The sequence below is a fragment of the Balaenoptera borealis genome (assembly GCF_965194805.1).
Source record: "Balaenoptera borealis genome assembly, chromosome: 9".
NCBI classification, from domain to species: Eukaryota; Metazoa; Chordata; class Mammalia; order Artiodactyla; family Balaenopteridae; genus Balaenoptera; species Balaenoptera borealis.
Window position 1 is genome coordinate 38,812,900 of NC_138873.1, and position 21,172 is coordinate 38,834,071.

The 21,172-nt window shown below is 34.0% G+C and overlaps 1 protein-coding gene across 12 annotated transcripts in view; it reads left to right on the plus strand.

Moving 5' to 3' along the window:
- Nucleotides 1-21,172, plus strand: part of TRDN (triadin) — a 370,366-nt gene that overhangs the window by 264,422 nt on the left and 84,772 nt on the right. For 9 of the 12 annotated variants that reach the window (XM_082406161.1, XM_082406160.1, XM_082406155.1 and 6 more), the window contains one exon: nucleotides 6,640-6,687. The exons of 1 other annotated variant lie outside the window; for it this stretch is intronic. In XM_082406161.1, the coding sequence (XP_082262287.1) occupies nucleotides 6,640-6,687 (48 nt within the window). Of the gene's footprint in view, nucleotides 1-6,639; nucleotides 6,695-12,678; nucleotides 12,735-21,172 lie in introns of those variants that run through there. 2 more of the 12 variants (XM_082406154.1, XR_014248698.1) reach the window with 2 other exon arrangements.

Sequence of the window (21,172 nt, forward strand, 5' to 3'; positions counted from 1 at the left end):
AGCAAAACATTTATTATACAAGGTGACTTTAGAGTCAAGCCTTAAATAACAGATAGAATTTTGTTATGTAATAATTAGTTGGAAGGGTATCTTGGGCATAGGTAACAGAGGAAGGCAAAGTGGTGGGAAATTGCAGGATGTGTATGAGGAATAACAAGAGTCTCAAAAACACAGTATGAATTAGTACAATCTGTGATAATAATGCAGTAAAGGGGCCTGATTTTAAAATTGGACTCTACTGCATGGGCAATAGGGAGTCAATGAAAAATTGTAAGTATAGGAAATAACACTCAGGTATTTGCTTTAGGAAAGGGCAGGATAGTTAGGAAGCTTTGGCAATAATGTAGGCAACGTGCATTAGGACCTGATATTAGTTATGAGATTGGAAAGAAGGGATATTTTATAAGCACTATTATAAAGTAGATTCAGTGGAATTGACAATCGACCAGGTTTGGAAGGGAAAAAGTCAGAAATTATTTAATGACAATAATAAGTTTTCAGACTGGGTGCTAGAAGAATATTGTTGGTATTTACCATAAAAATGAAGAAGAAAGATAAAAATAGTTTGGTGAGAGAAGACAAGATTAATTTTAGACATATTTAAATTATAGTGCTGTGGCACATGCAAGTAGCAAGTAGGTAGCTCTAAATGTCAAACTAGAGCTCCAGAGAGTGACAAGACTGGAGATATATCTGTGGGTGTCCTCTGCGTGGGTTAATGGTGGAAACAGTAAGAATCCATGAGCTTTTTCATGAAGAGATGTTCTCGAGAGAGGACAGGTCTGGGATGGAATGCTAGAGAACATTTGCAGGAAGAAAAGCAAGGAGAGTCAAAGAGAAAAAGCAGAAAATAGTGACTAGAAAGATCAGAGGTTAAAAAAATGTAATTGTTATAATTTCATAGTAACCAAGGAAAATAAACCCTTTCAATGACAAGGTGGTTGTCACCAAGTCATTGGATTTGTCAATTAGATAATTATTAATGATTTTCCAAAGAGAATTTTCTGGGGAGTGGCACAACTAAAAGCTAAATGATGACAAATTGATTGAGGGATGACGAAGTGAAAGATACAGGCAATGATGCTGAAGAATATTGGTTAGGAATAAAACGATAAATAGGATAGTAGCTTGAGGTTCTTGTTTAGTCTATATCCATTTCTATTTTAATCTCCGAGGTAAAGTGTTTATCCTCCTCTTCAAGACCAGTCTCTCCATTTGGGTCCTTCTTGATCAGTCATCCATGCTATCTTGTGGCATTATGTTCTTTCGCCTTATTGACTTTATTCCTCATTTTGGAAATATTATTCTCAGTTTAAAATTACTTTTTTCTAGATTCCCATATCTCTCTCTACTATTTTCTCTCCTCTATATCTTAGCCAGTCTTCTGGATGTTGGAGTGTTAACACTGCTTCTTATCTCCCACAAAGATGAAGCTTCTGTTTCTACTGTGCTTCTGATAATAGGGCTAATGCTGAAGACATTATCATTCCAGTCCTCACATTATTAGACGTCTCAGTGGCATTTACCACTTTGTCTTTTCTCTAAGCTTCTCTACTGTTGGGTGAGCATGACAACAGTCTCCTAGTTCTCACCATATTCTCTGAGCTTTATTTCTGACTTCTTTGTGTGTTTTTTCTTTGCTTCCCCTTAATTATTGGTGTTCCCCAGATTCCATCGTTAATCCTCTGAACTTCTCATTCTATACCCTCTCTTCGTGAGATATGTACACTCTCAAGGTTGAAACTCTGCCTTTTATCCTGAAGATCTCCAATTCTATGTCTTCATTTCAGGACTTCTCTGGCAAAGAGCTTTTCCCTGAAAATTTCAGGCTTGTATATTCAAACGTCAAATAAACACCTTTAAATTCAATGTGTCTTAACTTATACTCTTCATTTCCTTTTCCCAGCTTGCTTTTAATTATCATTGGTGAAACCACAATCCATCCTCCACTTCCCTAGAAATCTGAGGGTGATTAATTTTCTCTTTCTAGCCTTCAGGTGATTATTCAAAGAATCTTCAAGTTCTGCTGATTTTGTTTCCTAAATATTTCTTGAGTTTACTTCCTCCTATTCATAACTATGACTTCTATGTTAATTCAAACCTTCATTATCTTTTTCTTGAACCACTGTAATGATCTAAACACTGTCCTCACATCTTTATTTTTATTTCACTACTATTCATCCTAGCAGAACTCCCTCAACATAAATTATCAAAGTCATAAAACTGAATAAACCACACTTAATTTAAAACTCTGTTTTTTTCCCAGTTTTTTATAAAATAAAGTCCAAACTTGTTAAAATGATGTAAGAGTCCTCCAAGATCTGACTCCTATATCCTTTTCCAGCTTCATCTTCAGATATTTTGTATGCTACAATAATACCATATTGTTTATAATTCCAAATTTACTAGAAGTAAGATTCAGGGAAAATGATAGCCGGAAAGGATGGCCTTGTGAATAGATTGAGTTGTTAGCATTGTCTGAGAAGTGATGAGAAGCCTCTCTTTCCTGTCTCTCCACCTGAATATGTATCCAAGATTTAAGACTTTGTCTTCCACAATCAGTGATTTATTCCATTGTTTCAGTCATTGACATCTCCAGGCAATAACCCTTGGGCAGGTAACATTACATTCTTACATCCTTGGAAATAAGAGTTTGTCATGCTAATCCTATAGATGTATATGCCAGAAGTAATGTATGTGTCATATGGGTGATATTCCAAACTGCACAATATTTCCTTACCACTCTCCACTCTTTACCAGAATTCTAACATACCCCAATTCCATGGAAGCCTCACTACCCAGGCAAGCCCCTATAACTAATGGGCATATGTTGAGTGGTGTTAAGGGGAAAGAAAGAATTGAGTCCTCGAGGAAAATATAGTGAAATAAGAGCCTAGAATGAAGCAAGCGATGTCAGCATCACAGCAGATAAGATGCTTCCTTTTCTCTCCCCTTCAATCTACAACCTGTGAAACATTAACAACTCAACAGAAAGCCTCTGCCCAGCCCATCAGAATGCCAGAGAATTCCACATATCTGCACATCTAAAGGTGGATGGACGGGAACACATCGAGGAGGTAGAACTGGGGAAACAGTGGAGGCAGTCCCTGCAGTCGTGGTCCCCTGGCTGTGGCAGCGAAGCCTGCAGCCCCAGAGAACCCAAAAGCAGCAAGGGAAGCAATACATAGGACTCTAGCCTCCTGAATGTAGTGGTGCCCATGGCCACAGATAACCGCGACCCAGTTCCTCCAGCCACAGAGCCATCCACGACTCCAGCCCCCTGTTCCCTGCCTGCAGTGTTGAAGCCCACAAATCTGACAATACCTGATATAGAGGCACTTGCAACTCCAACTGCACCCCACCCACCCCTTGGAGCCTGCAAATCAGGAGAGCCCAGATGTGGCAGAAGCACCCACCATCCTGATGCCCCAGGTGGTGGTGCCAGCAATACCAACAGCAGTACTGTACCAATTACCCCAGAGGCACAAGCAGCAGTAACAAGGGCACTGGGTGACACCTCTGATAGAGGTGGTGGAGGGCAGAAAATACTGACTCTCAAATAAAACCAGAGGCAGCACAGGTGAGAGAAACCAAAAACTTGTTCTATAGTGCCACCTACTGGAAAACAAAAGAAAGCCTTCTAATTTCTAACCTGTTGAATCCTTAGAATTAAAAAAAAAAAAAAAAAAAAAAAGCTTTACCTAAACAAGAATGATATTCGCTACTTCAAACGCACTGGCAGAGGAACAACACATCAAGCACCATGAAGAACCACAGTAACACAGTATCAAAAAAAGAAAATGATAATTCTCCAGAAACCAAACTTAAAGTCACAGAATATTGCAATCTAACTGATTGAAGAAACTGAATGAACTACAAGAAAGCTCAGAAAGGCAGTTCATTGAGCTTAGGAATAGAATTAATGAACAGAAGGAATACTTTAAGTAATTGAAACTCTAAAAAAGAGCCAAACAGAAATTCTGGAGCTGAAGAATTGAATAAATGAGATGAAGAATGCATTAGAAAGCATTGGGAAAAGAGAATATGATATGGAAGAGAGAATTAGCAAACTCAAAGATAGAAAGCCAGAGAAGATACAAAACATCATAGAAAACCATCAAACCAAAATGGCAGACAGAAACACAAGGAAAAGAGGGCACCCAGAAAACAAAAGATAAAATGGCAGAACTAAGTCCTCCTCTGTAAATAATTATCCTAAATGTCAATGGATTGAATTCACCAGTCAAAAGACACAGAGTGGATGGATGGATTAAAAAACAAGACCTAGCTATATCCTACCTCTGGGAGACTCACCTCAGCTCTAAATATAAACATAGGCTAAAGTAAAGGGATGGAAGATGATACTCCAAGCAAATGACAGTCAAAAAAAGTGAGTATATTCTGTGCTCATGGATTCGAAGAATGAACATTGCTAAAATGTCCATATTATCTAAGTCAATTTACAGATTCAATGCAATTCCAATCAAAATCCCAAGGATGTTTTTCACAGAGATAGAACAAAAAATTCTAAAATGTATATGGAACTACAAAAGATTCTGAATGGTTGAAGCAATCCTAAGAAAAAAGAATAAAGCTGAAGGTATCACATTCACTGGTTTCAAACTATATTACAGTTATAGTAATTAAAACAGCATGGTATGGGCAGAAAAACAGATACATAGATCAGTGCAATGTAATTGAGAGCCGAGAAATAAACCCACACATATGTGGAAAATTTTACAAAAAAGGAGCAAAGAAACCTGGAGAGCCACATGCAAAAAGATGAAACTAGAACAGTACCTCATACCTTCCACAAAAAAATGAACCCAAAGTGGATTAAAGCCTTGAATGTAAGACCAGAAACCATAAAACTCTTAGAAGAAAATATAGGCAGTATGCTCTTTGACATTAGTCATAGCGATATCTTTCAGGATGTGTCTCCTCAGGCAAGGGAAACAAAAGAAAAAACAAATAAATGGGACTCATCAAACTAGAAAGCTCCTGAACAGCAAAGGAAACCATCAAAAAAATGAAAATGCAACCTGCCCTACCACCGAGTGTGAGAAGATATTTGCAGATCATATATCCAGTTAGGGGTCAATATAAAAAAATATAAAGAACTCATACACCTCAACAACAAAAAACCAGAAAACCCAATTAATAAATGGGCAGAGGAGCTGAATAGAAATTTTCCAAAGAAGGCATATAGAAGGCCAACAGGTACTTGAAACGGTGTTCAACATCACTAATTATTAGGGAAATTAAAATTAAAACCAATAGCAAATATTATACTCAATGGAGAAAAATGGAAAGATTTCTCCCTGAGAATTGGAACAAGACAAGGATGTCTGCTATCAGCACTTCTATTATGCATTGTACTGGATATTCTAACCAGTGCAATAAGGTGAGAAATAGAATTAATCAGTACAAGAATAGAAAACTAAAAAATAAAACTATTCACAGGTGAAATTATCTGCTTGAAAAATTCAAAAGAATATACAGATGAACTATTACAACTGAGTGAATTTAGCAAGTTTTATATAAAAAAGTCATTTTTTCCCTTGCTCTGTCTCTAGTTCATGTCATTAACTTTTTGAAAAGATCATGATCATTTACTCTGTAGACACTTGATTTATGTAATTGTTTCTTCAGAATATTATTTAATATGTTCTCTATATCGTATATTTGATTAACCTGAAAGCTTAACCTTTGGCTTAACTTGATTCCAGTTGGCTGCTTTGGCAAGAATACTTCAGAGGTGATACAGTTGTACATCACACTGCATGTCATGAGGAAGCACAGAATGTCTGGATGTCCTATTGTGAATGAGTGGCTCTAAGTTTCCTCAGTGGGTTAAGTTGGTGACAATCACATTTCTTCATTTCCAAGTTGCAGTTTTCCCCATGCAACTCTTGGGGGTGATGCCTGGGTATGACGGCAATATCCAGTTCCCTATTCATCCTTCATCTAATAGTTGCTAATGTCCTCTGAAGATCCTTACTTGAATCAGTTATTTCAGTACACTGATTTTGTATGAATCATTTCTATTTCTTGGATGTATAGCAAGGTAAGCAGAAAATACTACACTGAGAGTAGTAAAATCTCAGTAGTTCATGGGAAACAGCACCTAAGTGATAATTCTTATTTCTTTTTTGGTTACTTGTGATTTGGAATGACTTCATTTAATATTTAAGCAAATCTCAAGCATGACTACACTGTCCTTTGAGTTGATTAAGCAACATTAAGCTTGAATTTAAAGGAGTATCTAGTTGACATTTTCAAGACGCTAAGTGGCTCCAGCAATTACCTGGAATGTAAGTCGATTAATCATAATCCTGTCAAGCGGAATTCTTCATAGAGCTTGTTTATCAAAGCAGAGTATAAAAGAACAAGATAGAAAACAGTGTGCAAAGACTAGTAAGAAGAGGGCAAGGGATTATTTTTTTCTCTAATTCTTTAAGAGTAGATTTATAATAGTAGGTTTCAGTTGGATTTTAGAGAAGTGAGAAATACTGAAAAAACTTTAAAATAGGTTGTTTAGAAGAAAATTTTGGCATTGAATGAGTTACAAAATGCCTTTTTGAGCAGAAGCAGCATTTACATCTGGAATTTTATTTAAACCTTATCTCTGCTTTGCAGCTGTACCTGGAAAGAAGGAAGAGAAAACAACCAAGACAGTGGAGCAAGGTAAAAAAAAATGAAGGAGGTTGACATTATCTTCTTTAGAAAGACAACAACACGAGGAGGAAAGCACTGGATTCAGACAGGCGGACGACAATAACCTTTAAATCGATTGCTCTCTTTCACTGTCCTTGCATGTTTTTCTGTGCCAGGGAAAATGTGAGGTGGCAATCTGGGTTTTTGTTCTTTTGTATAACTAAACTTTGAGTGTAAGTTCAGAACGGGAAAGCTCCACAGACTGCTTAATTACAAGAGAAATGCTGAAGATTGTTGGGAATAAGGAAATCTTCCAGGGCAATTGGTAGACATTTTTTTCTGTTTGATTTGTGGTTTTAACACCACCTGACTGATCATAGTTTAAAGAATAGAGGTGACACAATTGTGTTTATGCAAAAACAATTTCTACTGCTTGAAAAGTAATATGTTAAAACAAAGCAAAAAAACAGCAATACAGGTAAATTACTTGTGTTTATATTACGACTTCAACAGTTGATTCTCCCAAGAGGTCTAAAATTTCAGTGTTATAAACCATAATGCCATAAATAATGCATTTTCTTTTTTTAATGCAGCTATATAATAAATATATCATTCTAGAATATGCTTGAGAAAAATGCTACAGCAGAGTAGAGTAAAAGCATTTGAAGTGATGTTGGGCCTTCTGTGAGAGCTCACAGTGTTAATAATTTTAATTTTTGTTCCCCCCACTCTTTGGCTTTTAATATATTATAATATTATAATATGTATTATTTATTATAATAAATAGATGAAATCAGAACTAGCAATAATTTTGTCAAGAATGAAATCAAAATCATTTCTCCTCTTAAATTTGAGACAAATTCCTAATATCAGAAATTAGGTATTTTTACATAAATATATCAAGAAAATCCTTCAAACCCTCACATTTCAGATAAGTAAACTAAGGTTAAAAAATTCATCAAGGGGCTTCCCTGGTGGCGCAGTGGTTGAGAATCTGCCTGCCAATGCAGGGGACACGGGTTCGAGCCCTGGTCTGGGAAGATCCCACATGCCACGGAGCAATTAGGCCCGTGAGCCACAATTACTGAGCCTGCGCGTCTGGAGCCTGTGCTCCGCAACAAGAGAGGCCGCGATAATGAGAGGCCTGCGCACCGCGATGAAGAGTGGCCCCCACTTGCCACAACTAGAGAAAGCCCTCACACAGAAACGAAGACCCAACACAGCCATAAATAAATAAATAAATAAATAAATAAATAAAAAAAAATTCATCAAGGTTTTATTTCCTTTGGTTTTTCAAAAGAAAAATCACATTAAATCACATTGAATAAGGTTTCAAATTCATTTGGCTTCTGTGGACTACCTGGACTTTTAGAATTCAATAAAATGTTTCTGTCAACTTCTTTTTGAGGTGGATACTTTAGTCTCTGAAATATAAAGTAGAGCTCTAGGAGCACAGATCCCAATTTCAACTTGTTGACTTAGACAAGGTTCTGAGCCTAAATCTCTTCTCTAAAAAATAGAGTTAATTATACCTGACCTGCCTGTCTGACAAGATGTGGAGTTCAAACAAGAAAACGTATGTGAAAGGATATGAAAAAATATAAACTCCTAGTTAAGTATATAGTATTTACTTAAGCATTTTTCCTTATAAAATCAGCTTCAATATAAATGAGAATCAAAACGCTTTGCTTTCACTAAGCTTCATAGTTTTTCTCCCCTCTAGTATAAAGGCGTTGGTTACTCATCTTACAGCATTTGCAGATTGTTTTTATAGCCACAGCAAATTAAGAGAAGACTGACTGGAATATAAAATGTCCACATTAATAATAGTACCTAACATATAACTGATTAAGCACAGATTGTTTATGTCTTCTTACCTTCATGTTGGTCTCAGTTTCATTAATTCTATAATGTTGCCTCAAATAGTTTGGAGACTGGAAATGGCTCTTAGGGATGTGAATTTACTCCTTCAGATGATTTTATAATTCATTCTTTTATTAAAAATACTTTCTATTTTATAAACACTTAGGCTCTTGGCCTATGTAAAAACAATAAGAGATTCTTTCAATGACTTTTTATATTGACTTAGTAAATCATTTCAGTTTTAAATATTGTAAAGCAATGACCTCATTTTTTAACTATACAAATCATAAGAAATAAGGTATTTGGATAGCTTGCATACTTTTGTGATGGTATATCTATGACTAATAATTTATATGAAAATATATATATTGTGATTTTAATAAATCAAGGAATTTATGTGAGAATAAATCAATTACATTCTACAGATTTCATCATAATATTCTAATATTTATACATAAGATGATGCTTTGACTATTGTGTACTTCTCTTCCTTATATAGTTTTTAGTTATTTTCAGAAGTATAAATAATCTAAAACTAGTTCATAATTCTTTGAAGTACAGTTAAATAGTTTATAAAGAGTTATTTTCATTTAAGTTTGAACTTATTGACTTGTACTAGGGAAAAACTATGATACTCATAATTCTTCATAGATTTCAAATACACTGTGTGATCTATGTAAAACTGTGTATGTACACTGAACCTCTGAACTTAGTCTGCACTATAATTGTACTTGGGAAACATCGATTAAGCTAAACTTTACATTATGGAAAATTCATATAGTGAAAGGTGAAATAAATTTTATGTTTATGTAATTTAGTGAACTAGACCTCATAACGTTTAAGAATTAGAAATTTAGTTAATCTAACCTCTTCAAAAGTCCAAAAAAGTATCTCTATTTTATCTTTAATTCATGATGGATCATGTGGTTTTTAGTTATTCTTCTCATAAAGATCTTAAATTGGCTAGACCAGAATTTTGAGTATTAAGAAACTCGTTATAAATTTTCCCACACTAAAGCCACACACGCACACATACACACCCACACACACCACAGGCACCATTAACGATTTCTCTTGTTTAGAAAGCAATTACCTAGAAGCATCAGGAGACACAAATATTTTCCACAATGCATGTTGCTCTCCTTATAGTGAGAGCCAAGGAATGCCAAAGATAAAACATCACAATATGTGCTACTGTATGAAGATTTGTCTTTATGTATTTGTATATTATATCTAGAAAGAGTACATCACATTTCATTAAGCTTGGTTTATTTATTGTTTGATATTTAATTTCTCATTTTTAGTGTACTTTTTCCTCAGTATTACTTTTCAAAATTGACCTGTCCCCCTAAATCCAATTTCCCTCTCTCTTTTTCAATCTTGTTTTCTCTCAGAAGAAGAGTTTTCGTAATATTTGCTTGTTACTAGCCAGAGGATCAAAGCAGTCACTCTATGGAAGCATCCAGTGACTTCTTACTTACTGTGGCAGGGAAGGAGACCAGTCAAGGCAACTAACTTTAATGATCTGAGGTGTAGATTGGAGTCCCAGCATCTCCTTGTTTCTAATTTTCTTCCTTCAAAGTGATTTCAATCCAACAATGAGAAGGTGAAGAAAATAGTAATAAATCAAATCATTTGCATATCATCTTTCTTTTTCTTTCATTCACACCTGTGCATGATATTACTTAAAGCTTTCTTTAAGAGTTTGTTCTAATGGCCTGTAACAGTGCTGGCATGTAGGAAGTGTTCAATAAATACTTGTGGGTTGAATGAAAACATAGAGGAATTGTTGAAGAAAAGAATACTAGGTGATCCAGATATCAATGATCTGTGCCTCTAAATCCTGTACAATTAAGATATTTTAGTAAATGAAATGTGATTTCTGATAGCAAAGATTGCCAAATATTTCAGAAACCAGGATAAGTGATTAAATCATCTAACTACCCTCATTTTAAAGTAAAAAAACTAGAGCAAATTAATAATTAAATATGCATTATTCATTAATTATATCATTATTATGATCTTTGTAGATGGTACTCTTACATAACAAAACAGCATGTGGTAAACTATCATATGGATAAAGATATTGAATAAATTAAATTTAGCAATTGCACCTTCTATATTGTAAATTTAAAAAAAACTTGAGAGAGAAAATTTAATAATTGCCCAATTAGGCCAATGTATGTCTAAATATAGAAACGTAAGGCCTTATCCTCACTTTTCTTGGTTTTACCTTATAGAACAGAATTAGATGATCTTCTATTCCTTTGAATCATAAAAAAATTTATGTTCAACAAAGTTTTTAAGTAGTATGTCCCTCATATCAGAATAAAAAGGCTCTTCCTTCTATAGGAGAAGGCTGGTCTAGAAAGACTTTTATTTCTAGGATTCTAAGACTCAAATGTTAAGGGAAAACACACTTTATAAACCTGGATATTTTAGTATCCCAAAATTAAACTGAAAATTTCATTACAGAAACATTAGTTATAGTTTTCCATCCTCTTAACAATTAAAAATCACTTCAAAATCCACTTAAGTACAAACATGACAAAAATATTCATGAAAAATGATTAAAGAGAATTTGAGTACCTATTAACCACCAAGAATAAATTTGAACACAATTAGTAATCATTTTATTAAGGGTAAAATTGGAGCATATGGATCATAAATGTATCAAATGCAGTTCATTTCCTGTAATAAAGCTTATATTTTGCTTTAAATTAAGAAATCTTTTTAAATTCATAAGCGCAGTAATTTGTGTCCACTTGAAGACTTTCTGTTTTTCTTTGCCTTTGTTGCTATTTTGTAAACAATGGTACCCTACATAATTGTATTAGTGTTTTAAATTGTCACAACAACAAGTGAAACCCAACTGATATTACATGCTTTTTGTGTTTGTCATTGTCCTCAGACACTTTTCAGATTCTTCTATTCTTTGTACATGTACTGGTCTATTTAGAATCTGCTATGCGTATTTGTTGTAGATTGATCCCATACTTTCAAGTAAATGTTAATAATATCTAAGAGTAGTGATTTCTCTGAGAGAAACTTATTTATTTAAATAAATGTTTATACTTCATGATGTGTCAACACTATAAAAAAAGAGAAACAATTTTACATTTAAGATCAATGGAGTGAAACTGAAGGTGTAGTTGATACATATTGTATTTAATTATTTGCTTAATATGTGATTATAAAATAACCTATTTGCACATGTGGACTAAGTCATGCTGTTGACCCTCAATAAATGTTAAAGTATAATAACAATAGTATTGATTCCTGTGAATTCCAAACTTTTGACAATAGTTTGTGCTCTGGTTGTTTAATATTTATTGAGCGCCCACAACAGACTAGGCGCTGGGAATGGGTGTGAGGAGTATTGAGTGGGCTTTGGAGAGAAGATGGTCTACATACAGAGCTCATGCAATGCTTGTAAAAATGAGTGTACTCTGCTTGCTTACATATTTTATATATTTTCAAGAGAACTTTTTGCAATTTTCCACTATCTCACTTGCTCACATAACACATTTCACTACTACTTCTTACTTTTATTTCATTTAATACTTTTAGAATGTTCTCATAATCATTTGATCTCATGTATGGAAATTTCTTTCTAGTCCCTTTCTCACCATGTTCTTCCCCATTCCCTTCATCACTTTAATAAATAGACAGGTATAAATCCTACCTATCACAGCTGATTCACAACACACTCAAAAAGTTTGTATTGTTGCATTGATCTCCTACAGGGTACCACCTCCTGCCATGCAACATTTGGTTCATGTGATTCATTTATTGGTAGGAATGTCATTGAATGCTAAAGAGAATTTCAGCCCGGTAAAGGAGCAATGTGTGCCAGTGAGGTTGGCAAGATTTGGAGGCAATGCTAAAAGATGTGCATTCATGCTGTACCTTTTCCCTCAGAAGTTAATGGTTCTTGTATTAATGATCCATTTTCTCTAATAAACTAGTGTGTAACTTGATCACTCTCATTTTATACAGGATATACTATAGGCAAGTACAAGTCACACAGAGAGATAATTGTAATGCCCACATTCCAGTTTCCATCATGCATAATTCTGCTTTTCAGTTATCATGAAACTGAACCACTCCTCTGCCTAATGTGACCTCTGTGCCTATCTTTTTCTTTCCTTTTCTTAGAGACTGTGGCCATTTCATGGAGAAGGACAGTAAAACTATAACATTACCCCAGGAACCTCCCCCTGCACTTCATACTGGGGTCACTACTTTTACCACCAGGTTACCTTTTTAACTCTGGAGTCAGAGGAACTGGCTATTAGATGAGCTAAATTAAGTTACCTGACGTTGCCAGAAAGGACAATGTACGTAGGGGTAGTGTGTCACTCCTACTCTGTCTATATTCTACCCCTTCCATGATTCATCAAAGTAATTTCTTAATGGCAATTGTATCCATCTTTTAGGTTCTTAAAAGCAACAAACTTTTTACATCATGCATGTGCTCTTGCTTCATCTATCTTATAATTCTAAAACTTTGTCTTGATGTAATGTCCAACAATCTTTATGTAAACTAATGGAATGCAGTTATAAACCATTTCCTAAAGCCCAGTCAAATCAAATTGTAAATATGAAGAAAAGTTGTCATATGATTTCTGAATTTAATGACAATGCACTTCAGATAAAGTGTATATTTTTGATCATTGTCTACATCTTAATATTAGGTTGATGGTTCTTTAAGAAATCCTTAAATCTGTGAAAGACCATTTTCATCCTCTTTATAATGAAAACTCTTACAAACCTTATTTTTCCTCAGAGAATTTTGATCACCATTACCAGGATTTGGCAAGTAAAAACTATTTTAATTATTCAATATAGATATTTGAAGATTACAATTTTGTTCTCCAGAGAGAAAAATTGACTTTTGTTTGTTCCTTTGACATTCTACGCTAGATTATATAAAAGACTGCAGAAATGCATTGTAGTGTTTACCATGTAACACACCAAGAAAACACCTCCTTGCAAGTTCAAGGACATTAAACTGCTAATTATGTCTCTCTTTTCTATTAATATTTACTTTCACTCCTGCTTTTATTCTGAAACCACATATGGCTTTATTCTCTTTTTTCCCTTAGGGATTTTTAATAGAAAGTATATTATAAGCTGCTCTGTTACAAAGCTAAGTGGCCAGAACAAAGATTGTTTTCGGAGAATTTTTTTATCCCTTTTTTACTGACTTTTTACTTTCATTTATAAATTGATTTTCTACTAAAGGCCTACTTAGGAAAAAAAAAAAGAGTTGGAATACAATATACACTATCTTTAATAATATTGCTTAAAATCAATTGCTATGTCATATCCTGGAACAAATTAATGGAGTTTAAGCTACAGTCTCTAAAAATCAAATTGCAGATATTATCTTAAATCATTAGCCCTACATAAAAATGCATTGTTACTTTCTTCTAATTGTAAATTAAAGTACACATTATAGGTCAAATAATTTCAGAAATAAACATGAAAATATTTTTCATCATTCTACATAAAATTTAATTGCACCTTATTGATTATTACTGCCCCAGTTTTTCATAGAATGATGATGTATTATATGCTAAATAAAAAGCAATTCTTAAAACCTGAAAATTCAATTCAGATACTCCTTTGGAATTATGAAATGGCAAAATATAAGTTAGAAAATTTCTTCATCATTGTGACTTGCAAATTTTGGGTTTTATTTCACTTGATTTTTATAAAAGAAAGAGATACTAGGTCAGATAACTCATAAAAAGCATCTATAGTCTCGTTAAAAGTCTTGGCAATAAAAATCATGGTCAACAATTCTTAGCTTGGAGTTAGCACTTGTATTGCTGGTCCTTGAAAAGAAATAACTGATAAAAACTAATAATGATTAGAAATATTAATCTGCTTGAATAATAGAGTACAGTTAACTCAAAATAAAACTTAAGACTTGGTCTCTTCCATTAATTTATTCTGTGACATTAGGGTATTTACTTTTTTTGTAAATCTTCTTTTGTAAGCCAAGATTATCTTACTAAGGATTCTCTACAGAACTTTCCAGTCCTAATATTGTCTAATTCTCATTGGTAAGAAATGTCTCCCGCACCTGAGACGTTTCCACTTTGACCCAAATGCTGAAGAATAAACTTACTTTTCTGATTGCAAGTACAATCTGTACCAAAATATAAACAGAAATGTCAGATTCAGATTCTAAAATGAAAATATTTCTAGGTATTATATAAATCTACTAAATAGAATTCTAATATTTGAAGTATTTACTTCACTTGAATTTCAATATATACACTTAAATTATACTTAAGTTTCAAAAAGTACATTGCTGGAGCAAAGCATACTATTGAATATCCAATGAAATGACATGAAGGTTCTCTAAATATTAATTTAGCTACAAGGATCACTAATAATGGAACACAGGATGCAGAAATTATGCCCATGACACACATGTATAAAAGAATTTATAAAAAATAAAACAGAAGAAGATATTGTCTCAGGAGACAGGAGAATGTGGATAACACAACTGTGGTTGAATTGTGGTTTCAGTTTTGGAGTATTTCCAAACAAAATAACAATGATTTTCTAAGTATTGTCAGCCAGTTCAGTATATATCATATTCTCTTAAGAGCAAAAGTTTAATTTCACTGATACAATGACTGAAAAAAATGTTTGGACTAAGGATCTTTAAAGATTCCTTATCACTGGAAGGATATAAATTCAAATTCTCTAGCAGGGTACTGCTGGTTTCTTTATCACCATCCCTCGCTGTGACTTTCCAGCCTTGGCTCACATACTTCTCCCCCACTTTGTACATCCAGTGAGGCAGCCACGTGAACTTTCACACTCCATTTTTTCTTATGTTGTTTCTTATGTTGGCGATGTCTTTCCAATTCTTCCTTGATGACAAATTTTATATCCAGTTTCAGGATTGATCACAGATACCAGTACCTCTGTGAGGTCTTTTCTTATTGCATCAGGTAGAGTTTGTCAGTCCTTCTGCTATGAGCTCAGAGCCCTGTGTATGTGTCTCTGTCATTGTACTTAATCTGTCTACGTGGATGCCTTCCAGCATAGACTGAACTCTATGAAACCATCTTTTTTTTTTTTTTCCTCAGCTCTGAACCCAAAAGAGACATTGAATAGGTATTTATTGAATGAATCAAGTTTACCTTTTCAAAATACAAAAAAATGTATTCTTCTTCTAACATATTGTTCCCAAGTGAAGAAACTTAAATAGACCTGGGATTCTTGTTCTGCAGGGGGATCACTTTGTCACACTGCTAAGCACTGGAGGAAGGACAGTTTCTAGTTTGTTAAAATGGCATTAGCTTTTGCTTTTACTCTAACCAAAGCCTTTTTGAGAGTCTCAGACCTCAACTTTCTTTTATATGCACATATCCATCACAAAGTTTAAAGTGCTGTTAAAGATTTCTAAAAAATTTCATTGAAGTTTAAAATATTAGCAAATCAAATTAAACAGTGTATATAAAGAATTATATATACCATGACCAAGTAGGATTCATTCTAGGTAAGCAAAACTGGTTTAACATTTGAAAATAAATTGATGTAATTCATTACATCAACCAGATAAACAAGAAACAAAATCATCTCAATAGATACAGAAAATCATTTGACAAAATCCAGTGCGCATGTATGATAAAAACTCTCAGCAAACTAGGAACAGAGAGAAACTTCCTCAACTTGATAAAGAACATCTGCAATAAAACCTACTGCTAACATCATACTTAATGATGAGGCACTAGAAGATTTCCCACTAAGATAAAAAACAAGGCAAGGATGTCCCCTCTCAGCACACTTATTCAACATTGTACTGGAAGTACTAGTTAATGAAATAAGACAAGAAAAGGAAAGAAAAGACATACCAGTTGGGAAGAAAGAAATAAAACTGTCTTGAATGATATGATCATCTATTTAGAAAATTCTAAAGAATCAATAAAAATCTCATAGAACTAATCAGTGATTATAGCAAGGTTGCAGGACACAAGGTTAATCTGCAAAAGTCAATTGTTCTCCTATGTACCCGCAATGAAAAATTGGAATGAACAAAATAAAAAATGCAAGACCATTTACATTAGTGCCAAAAAAAAGAAAGACTTAGATGTAAACCTAAGAATAATTTATTCTATGTTCATGGGTAGGCAGACTCAAAATTGTTAAGATGTCATTTCTTTACAAAGTTATCTATAGATTCAATGCAATCATGATAAAAATTCCAATGGATATTGACAAACATATTGTGAATATCAACAAACTGATCCTAAAGTTTATACAGAAAAATAAAAGGCCCAGAATAGCCAAGACAACATTAAAGAAGAAGAACAAAGTCTGAGGACTGACACTCAAGACTTATAAAGCTACATTAGTCATCACAATGTGATGTTGGTGAAAGAATCAACAAATAGATCAATGGAACAAAATGAAGAGCCCAGAAATAGATCCACAAAAATACAGTCAACTGATCTTTGACAAAGGAGCAAAAGCAATTCAATGGAGAAAGGATAGTCTTCTCAGCACGTGGTACTAGGACACTCACAAGCAAAAAGAAAAAAAAAAGAATCTAGATACGAATCCTACAGCCTTTTCAAAATATTAATTCAAAGTGGATCATAGACCTAAATGTAAAACATAAAACTATACAACTCCTAGAATAAAACATAAGAGAAAATCTAGTTTATCTTTGGTTTGGAGATTACTCTTTAGATACAACACCAAAGACACAACCCTTAAATGAAAAGTTGATATGTTGGGCTCTTTTAAAATTAAAAATTTCTGTCCTGCAAAAGATACTGTCAAGAATATTTAAAGACAAAACACAGAATAAGAGAAAATATTTGTAAAATACATATCTGATAAAATACTGTTATCCAAAATATACAAAGAACTCTTTAAAACTCAACAATAGGAAAATGAACAAATCATTTTAAAAATTGGCAAAAGGTCTGAACAGATACCTCACCAAAGAAGATATACAGATCGGAAATAAGCATATGAAAAAATGCTCAACATCATACATCATTAGGAAATTGCAAATTAAAACAATGAGATACCACTACACGCCTATTAGAATGACTAAAATCCAAAACATTGAAACATCAAATGTTGGGGAGGACGTGGAGCAACAAGAACTCTCATGCTTTGCTGGAGGGAATGCAAAATGGTACAGCCACTTTGGAAGATTTTTTAGTGGTTTCTTATGAAACTAAATGTACTCTTATCATACAATCCTGCAGTCATGCTCTTTGGTATTTACCCAAATGAGTTGAAAACTAATGTACACAAATATTCCAGCTTTAATCATGGTTGCTAAACTTGGAACCAACAAATATTTCTTCAATAGGTGAATGGATAAATAAATTCTGGTATGTCCATACAAAAGAATTTTCTCCAGTGTTAAAAAGGCATGAGCTATCAAGCCATGAAAAGATATTGAGGAACATTAAATTCTATTTCTAAGTGAAAGAAGCCAATCTGAAAAGTTTACATATTATATAACTCCAACTACATGACTCTCTGGAAAAGGAAAAACTATGGAGATAGTAAAAAGTTTAGTGGTAGCCAGGGGTTTGGGGGGAGGGAGGAATGAATAGGTAGTGCACAGGGAATTTTTAGGGCAGTGAAGCTATTTTATATCCTACTATAATGGTATATGTATGTCATTATACATTTGTCAAAATCCACAGAATGAACAAAACTAAGAATGAATCCTAATGTAAACTGTGGATTTTGGTTGATAATGATGTATCAATATTGGTTCATCAACTGTAACAGACATACAACATTAATTAGGGATTTGATGATGGAGAAGGTGGGGTGTATTAGGGGAGGACATATGTGGGAACCCTCTGAACTTTCCATTCAATTTACTATAAACCTTAATCTGCTCTAAAAATTAAAATAGTTCATTAATTTAAAAAAATGGTATGGTAATCTTAATTAATCCACTAAGTAAATTTCAAAATACTATACTTTGAGATTCCATACTATGAATAACAGAAACATTTATTTCAAAATCCTATTTATTTTTTATTATATTAATAATTTTTAAGTTAATGTTCTTCTTATATTCAATTAGATTTAAGTTTTCTATATACATCCTCTCATAAAATGTTTCATGTTTGAACACAGACTATAATGATAAATTTCTCAAATCGCACATAAATGTGTTTGTAGAAAAAGATTTCTAATTGAGAAAAGAATTTCAAAAGACAATACAGAATATATGCAATATTATGATTGTCATAGAAAATAGAAGAATATGTTACATTTAAAATGAAGAGATGATTAGGGATTTTTACAAAAATTAATTGGAAATTAAGTATATAAATATAGGTGTGTGAGATTATTAAACACTGGAAATTCACCATCCAAAATTTCTTAGGTAAAGAAAGCAAAATGCTATGTGAAGTTAGGTTGAAATATATATCATTTTTGGTTTTTATCCATGAAAATTGTCAAATACCGGCGATTTCATTTTACTTTGATACCTTAACCAGGTTGGGACTGCAAAATTGGGAAATAACTAACCATGAAAGGCAATTATATGATTATTAGGCCTTTGTGTAAAGATTTAATAGTTAAGTGTTCTGATACAATGTGATCAGCACAAATTTGGCAAATTTATTAATTTATTCAACGAATAGTTATTGACTTCCTAGTATGTGCCACATGACATGGTCCCTGCTTCTGGAAAAGAATTTGGAAAACTATGGCAGACTGGCAGTTATGAAGAACATTGCTGTGAGGTGGTGATGCAAATATGCTCACTCTTCACTTCTAGAAGCCATCTGTGGTGCTACCAACTTTATAATCCATTGTGCTCCCAGCACTTACTGTAGTAGTTTAGCTCTAACTTTTATTTTGATGGTCCAGGTTCAAATTTCCCACTGCTATTTAGTAGTCATGACATTAGGCAAGTTATTTACCTCTCTTAGATCCTATTATCATATCTATAAAATCTAGATAATGTCTACCTCCTGGAATGGGTGAGGAGTTAAGAGATCTGTCTCAGTCAGCTCTGGCTGCTATAACAAAATATTATAGACTAGGTGGTTTAAATAACAGAAATGTATTTCTCACATTTCTGGAGGCTAGGATGTCCAAGATCAGGTGCCAGCCAATTTGGTTCCTGGTGAGGGGGCTCTTCCTGGTTTGCAAACAGATGTCTTCTTACTATATCCTGCTATGGTGCAGAGAGGGAGGGAGAGAGAGAGAGATCATCCTTCTCATGTCTCTTCTTATAAGGGCACTAATCCCATTCATGAAGCTCCACCCTCATGACATGATCACCTCCTAAAGGCCCCACCTCCAAATACCATCACGTTGGGTATTAGTTAGTCTTTAACATATGAATTTCAGGGTGAAACAAACATCCCATTCATAGCAAGATTTTATGTAAAAGTGTCTAACCATACAAAACAACACTTCATCATTATATGTGGATACAGGAATGACCACGACCTAGCTTTGCCTGCCCTCAAGGAAATTACAGTCTTGTTAAAAAGATATTTTTCTTGGGGCTTCCCTGGTGGCGCAGTGGTTGAGAGTCTGCCTGCCAATGCAGGGGACACGGGTTCGAGCCCTGGTCTGGGAAGATCCCACATGCCGCGGAGCAACTGGGCCCGTGAGCCACAACTACTGAGTCTGCGCGTCTGGAGCCTGTGCTCCGCAACAAGAGAGGCCGCGATAGTGAGAGGCCCGCACACCGTGATGAAGAGTGGCCCCCGCTTGCCACAGCTAGAGAAAGCCCTCGCACAGAAACGAAGACCCAACACAGCCAAATAAATAAATAAATAAATAAATAAATAATAATTTAAAAGGTGCTAATAATTTAAAAAAAAAAAAAAAGACCAGCGCTCATGATCAGTCACAAGCAATTTCTCTTTAAAAAAAAAAAAAGAGAATTTTTTCTTGAAGAAAACAAGGGAACTTTGACATCTTAAGTTGAACATGATTACATGAGAATAATTCATAGCTAATAAAGTTTTCTTTGAAAAACAAATTCTTTAGGGGTTAGAAAGCAAATTATATGCCTAGGGTGTCCTAGTTTATCTCAGCTCCCAAATATATAAAGGAGTGCTTATTTTATTTTTTAAATAATTGCATATTGCTGATCTTTCTAAAAGAGCCGATTACAGATAAAGTAAAATGTACCCCACTGAGGTACAGTCCAGAATTCTGAATAGTATTCTCTTCTTGCAGCCAAGCTACACAGTGTAAAAGCATCATAATTATAAAATTTTATCATAATTCAGTCAAAGGAAAAGAGTATTTAGGTGATTTCAGGAAGTCGTTCAGCTAAGGTAATTTGAAGACCTATATTACTATAGGAAACAGTTTGTCAAAAGGACTAGAATACTTAGTCCATTGGACAAGACTTCCATCTCCATGGTGATTGCAAGATACACATTAGACAAGTTCTATATCTGTTAGTTGTTTTGAATTCCTATGCCATGCTCCATGTCACAGTTTTAACATGCTAACACAGCCCAGCTTGCCTAGAACAACACAGTGCTTGAGTAATTGACGGAAGCTTCTCAGAGATGCATATACAAAGTGTTATATAGTATTATATAATTGGTGCTTTCAGAACTCCCCAACTCTCCACATTCTGTATTGATTATTAGCTTAACTT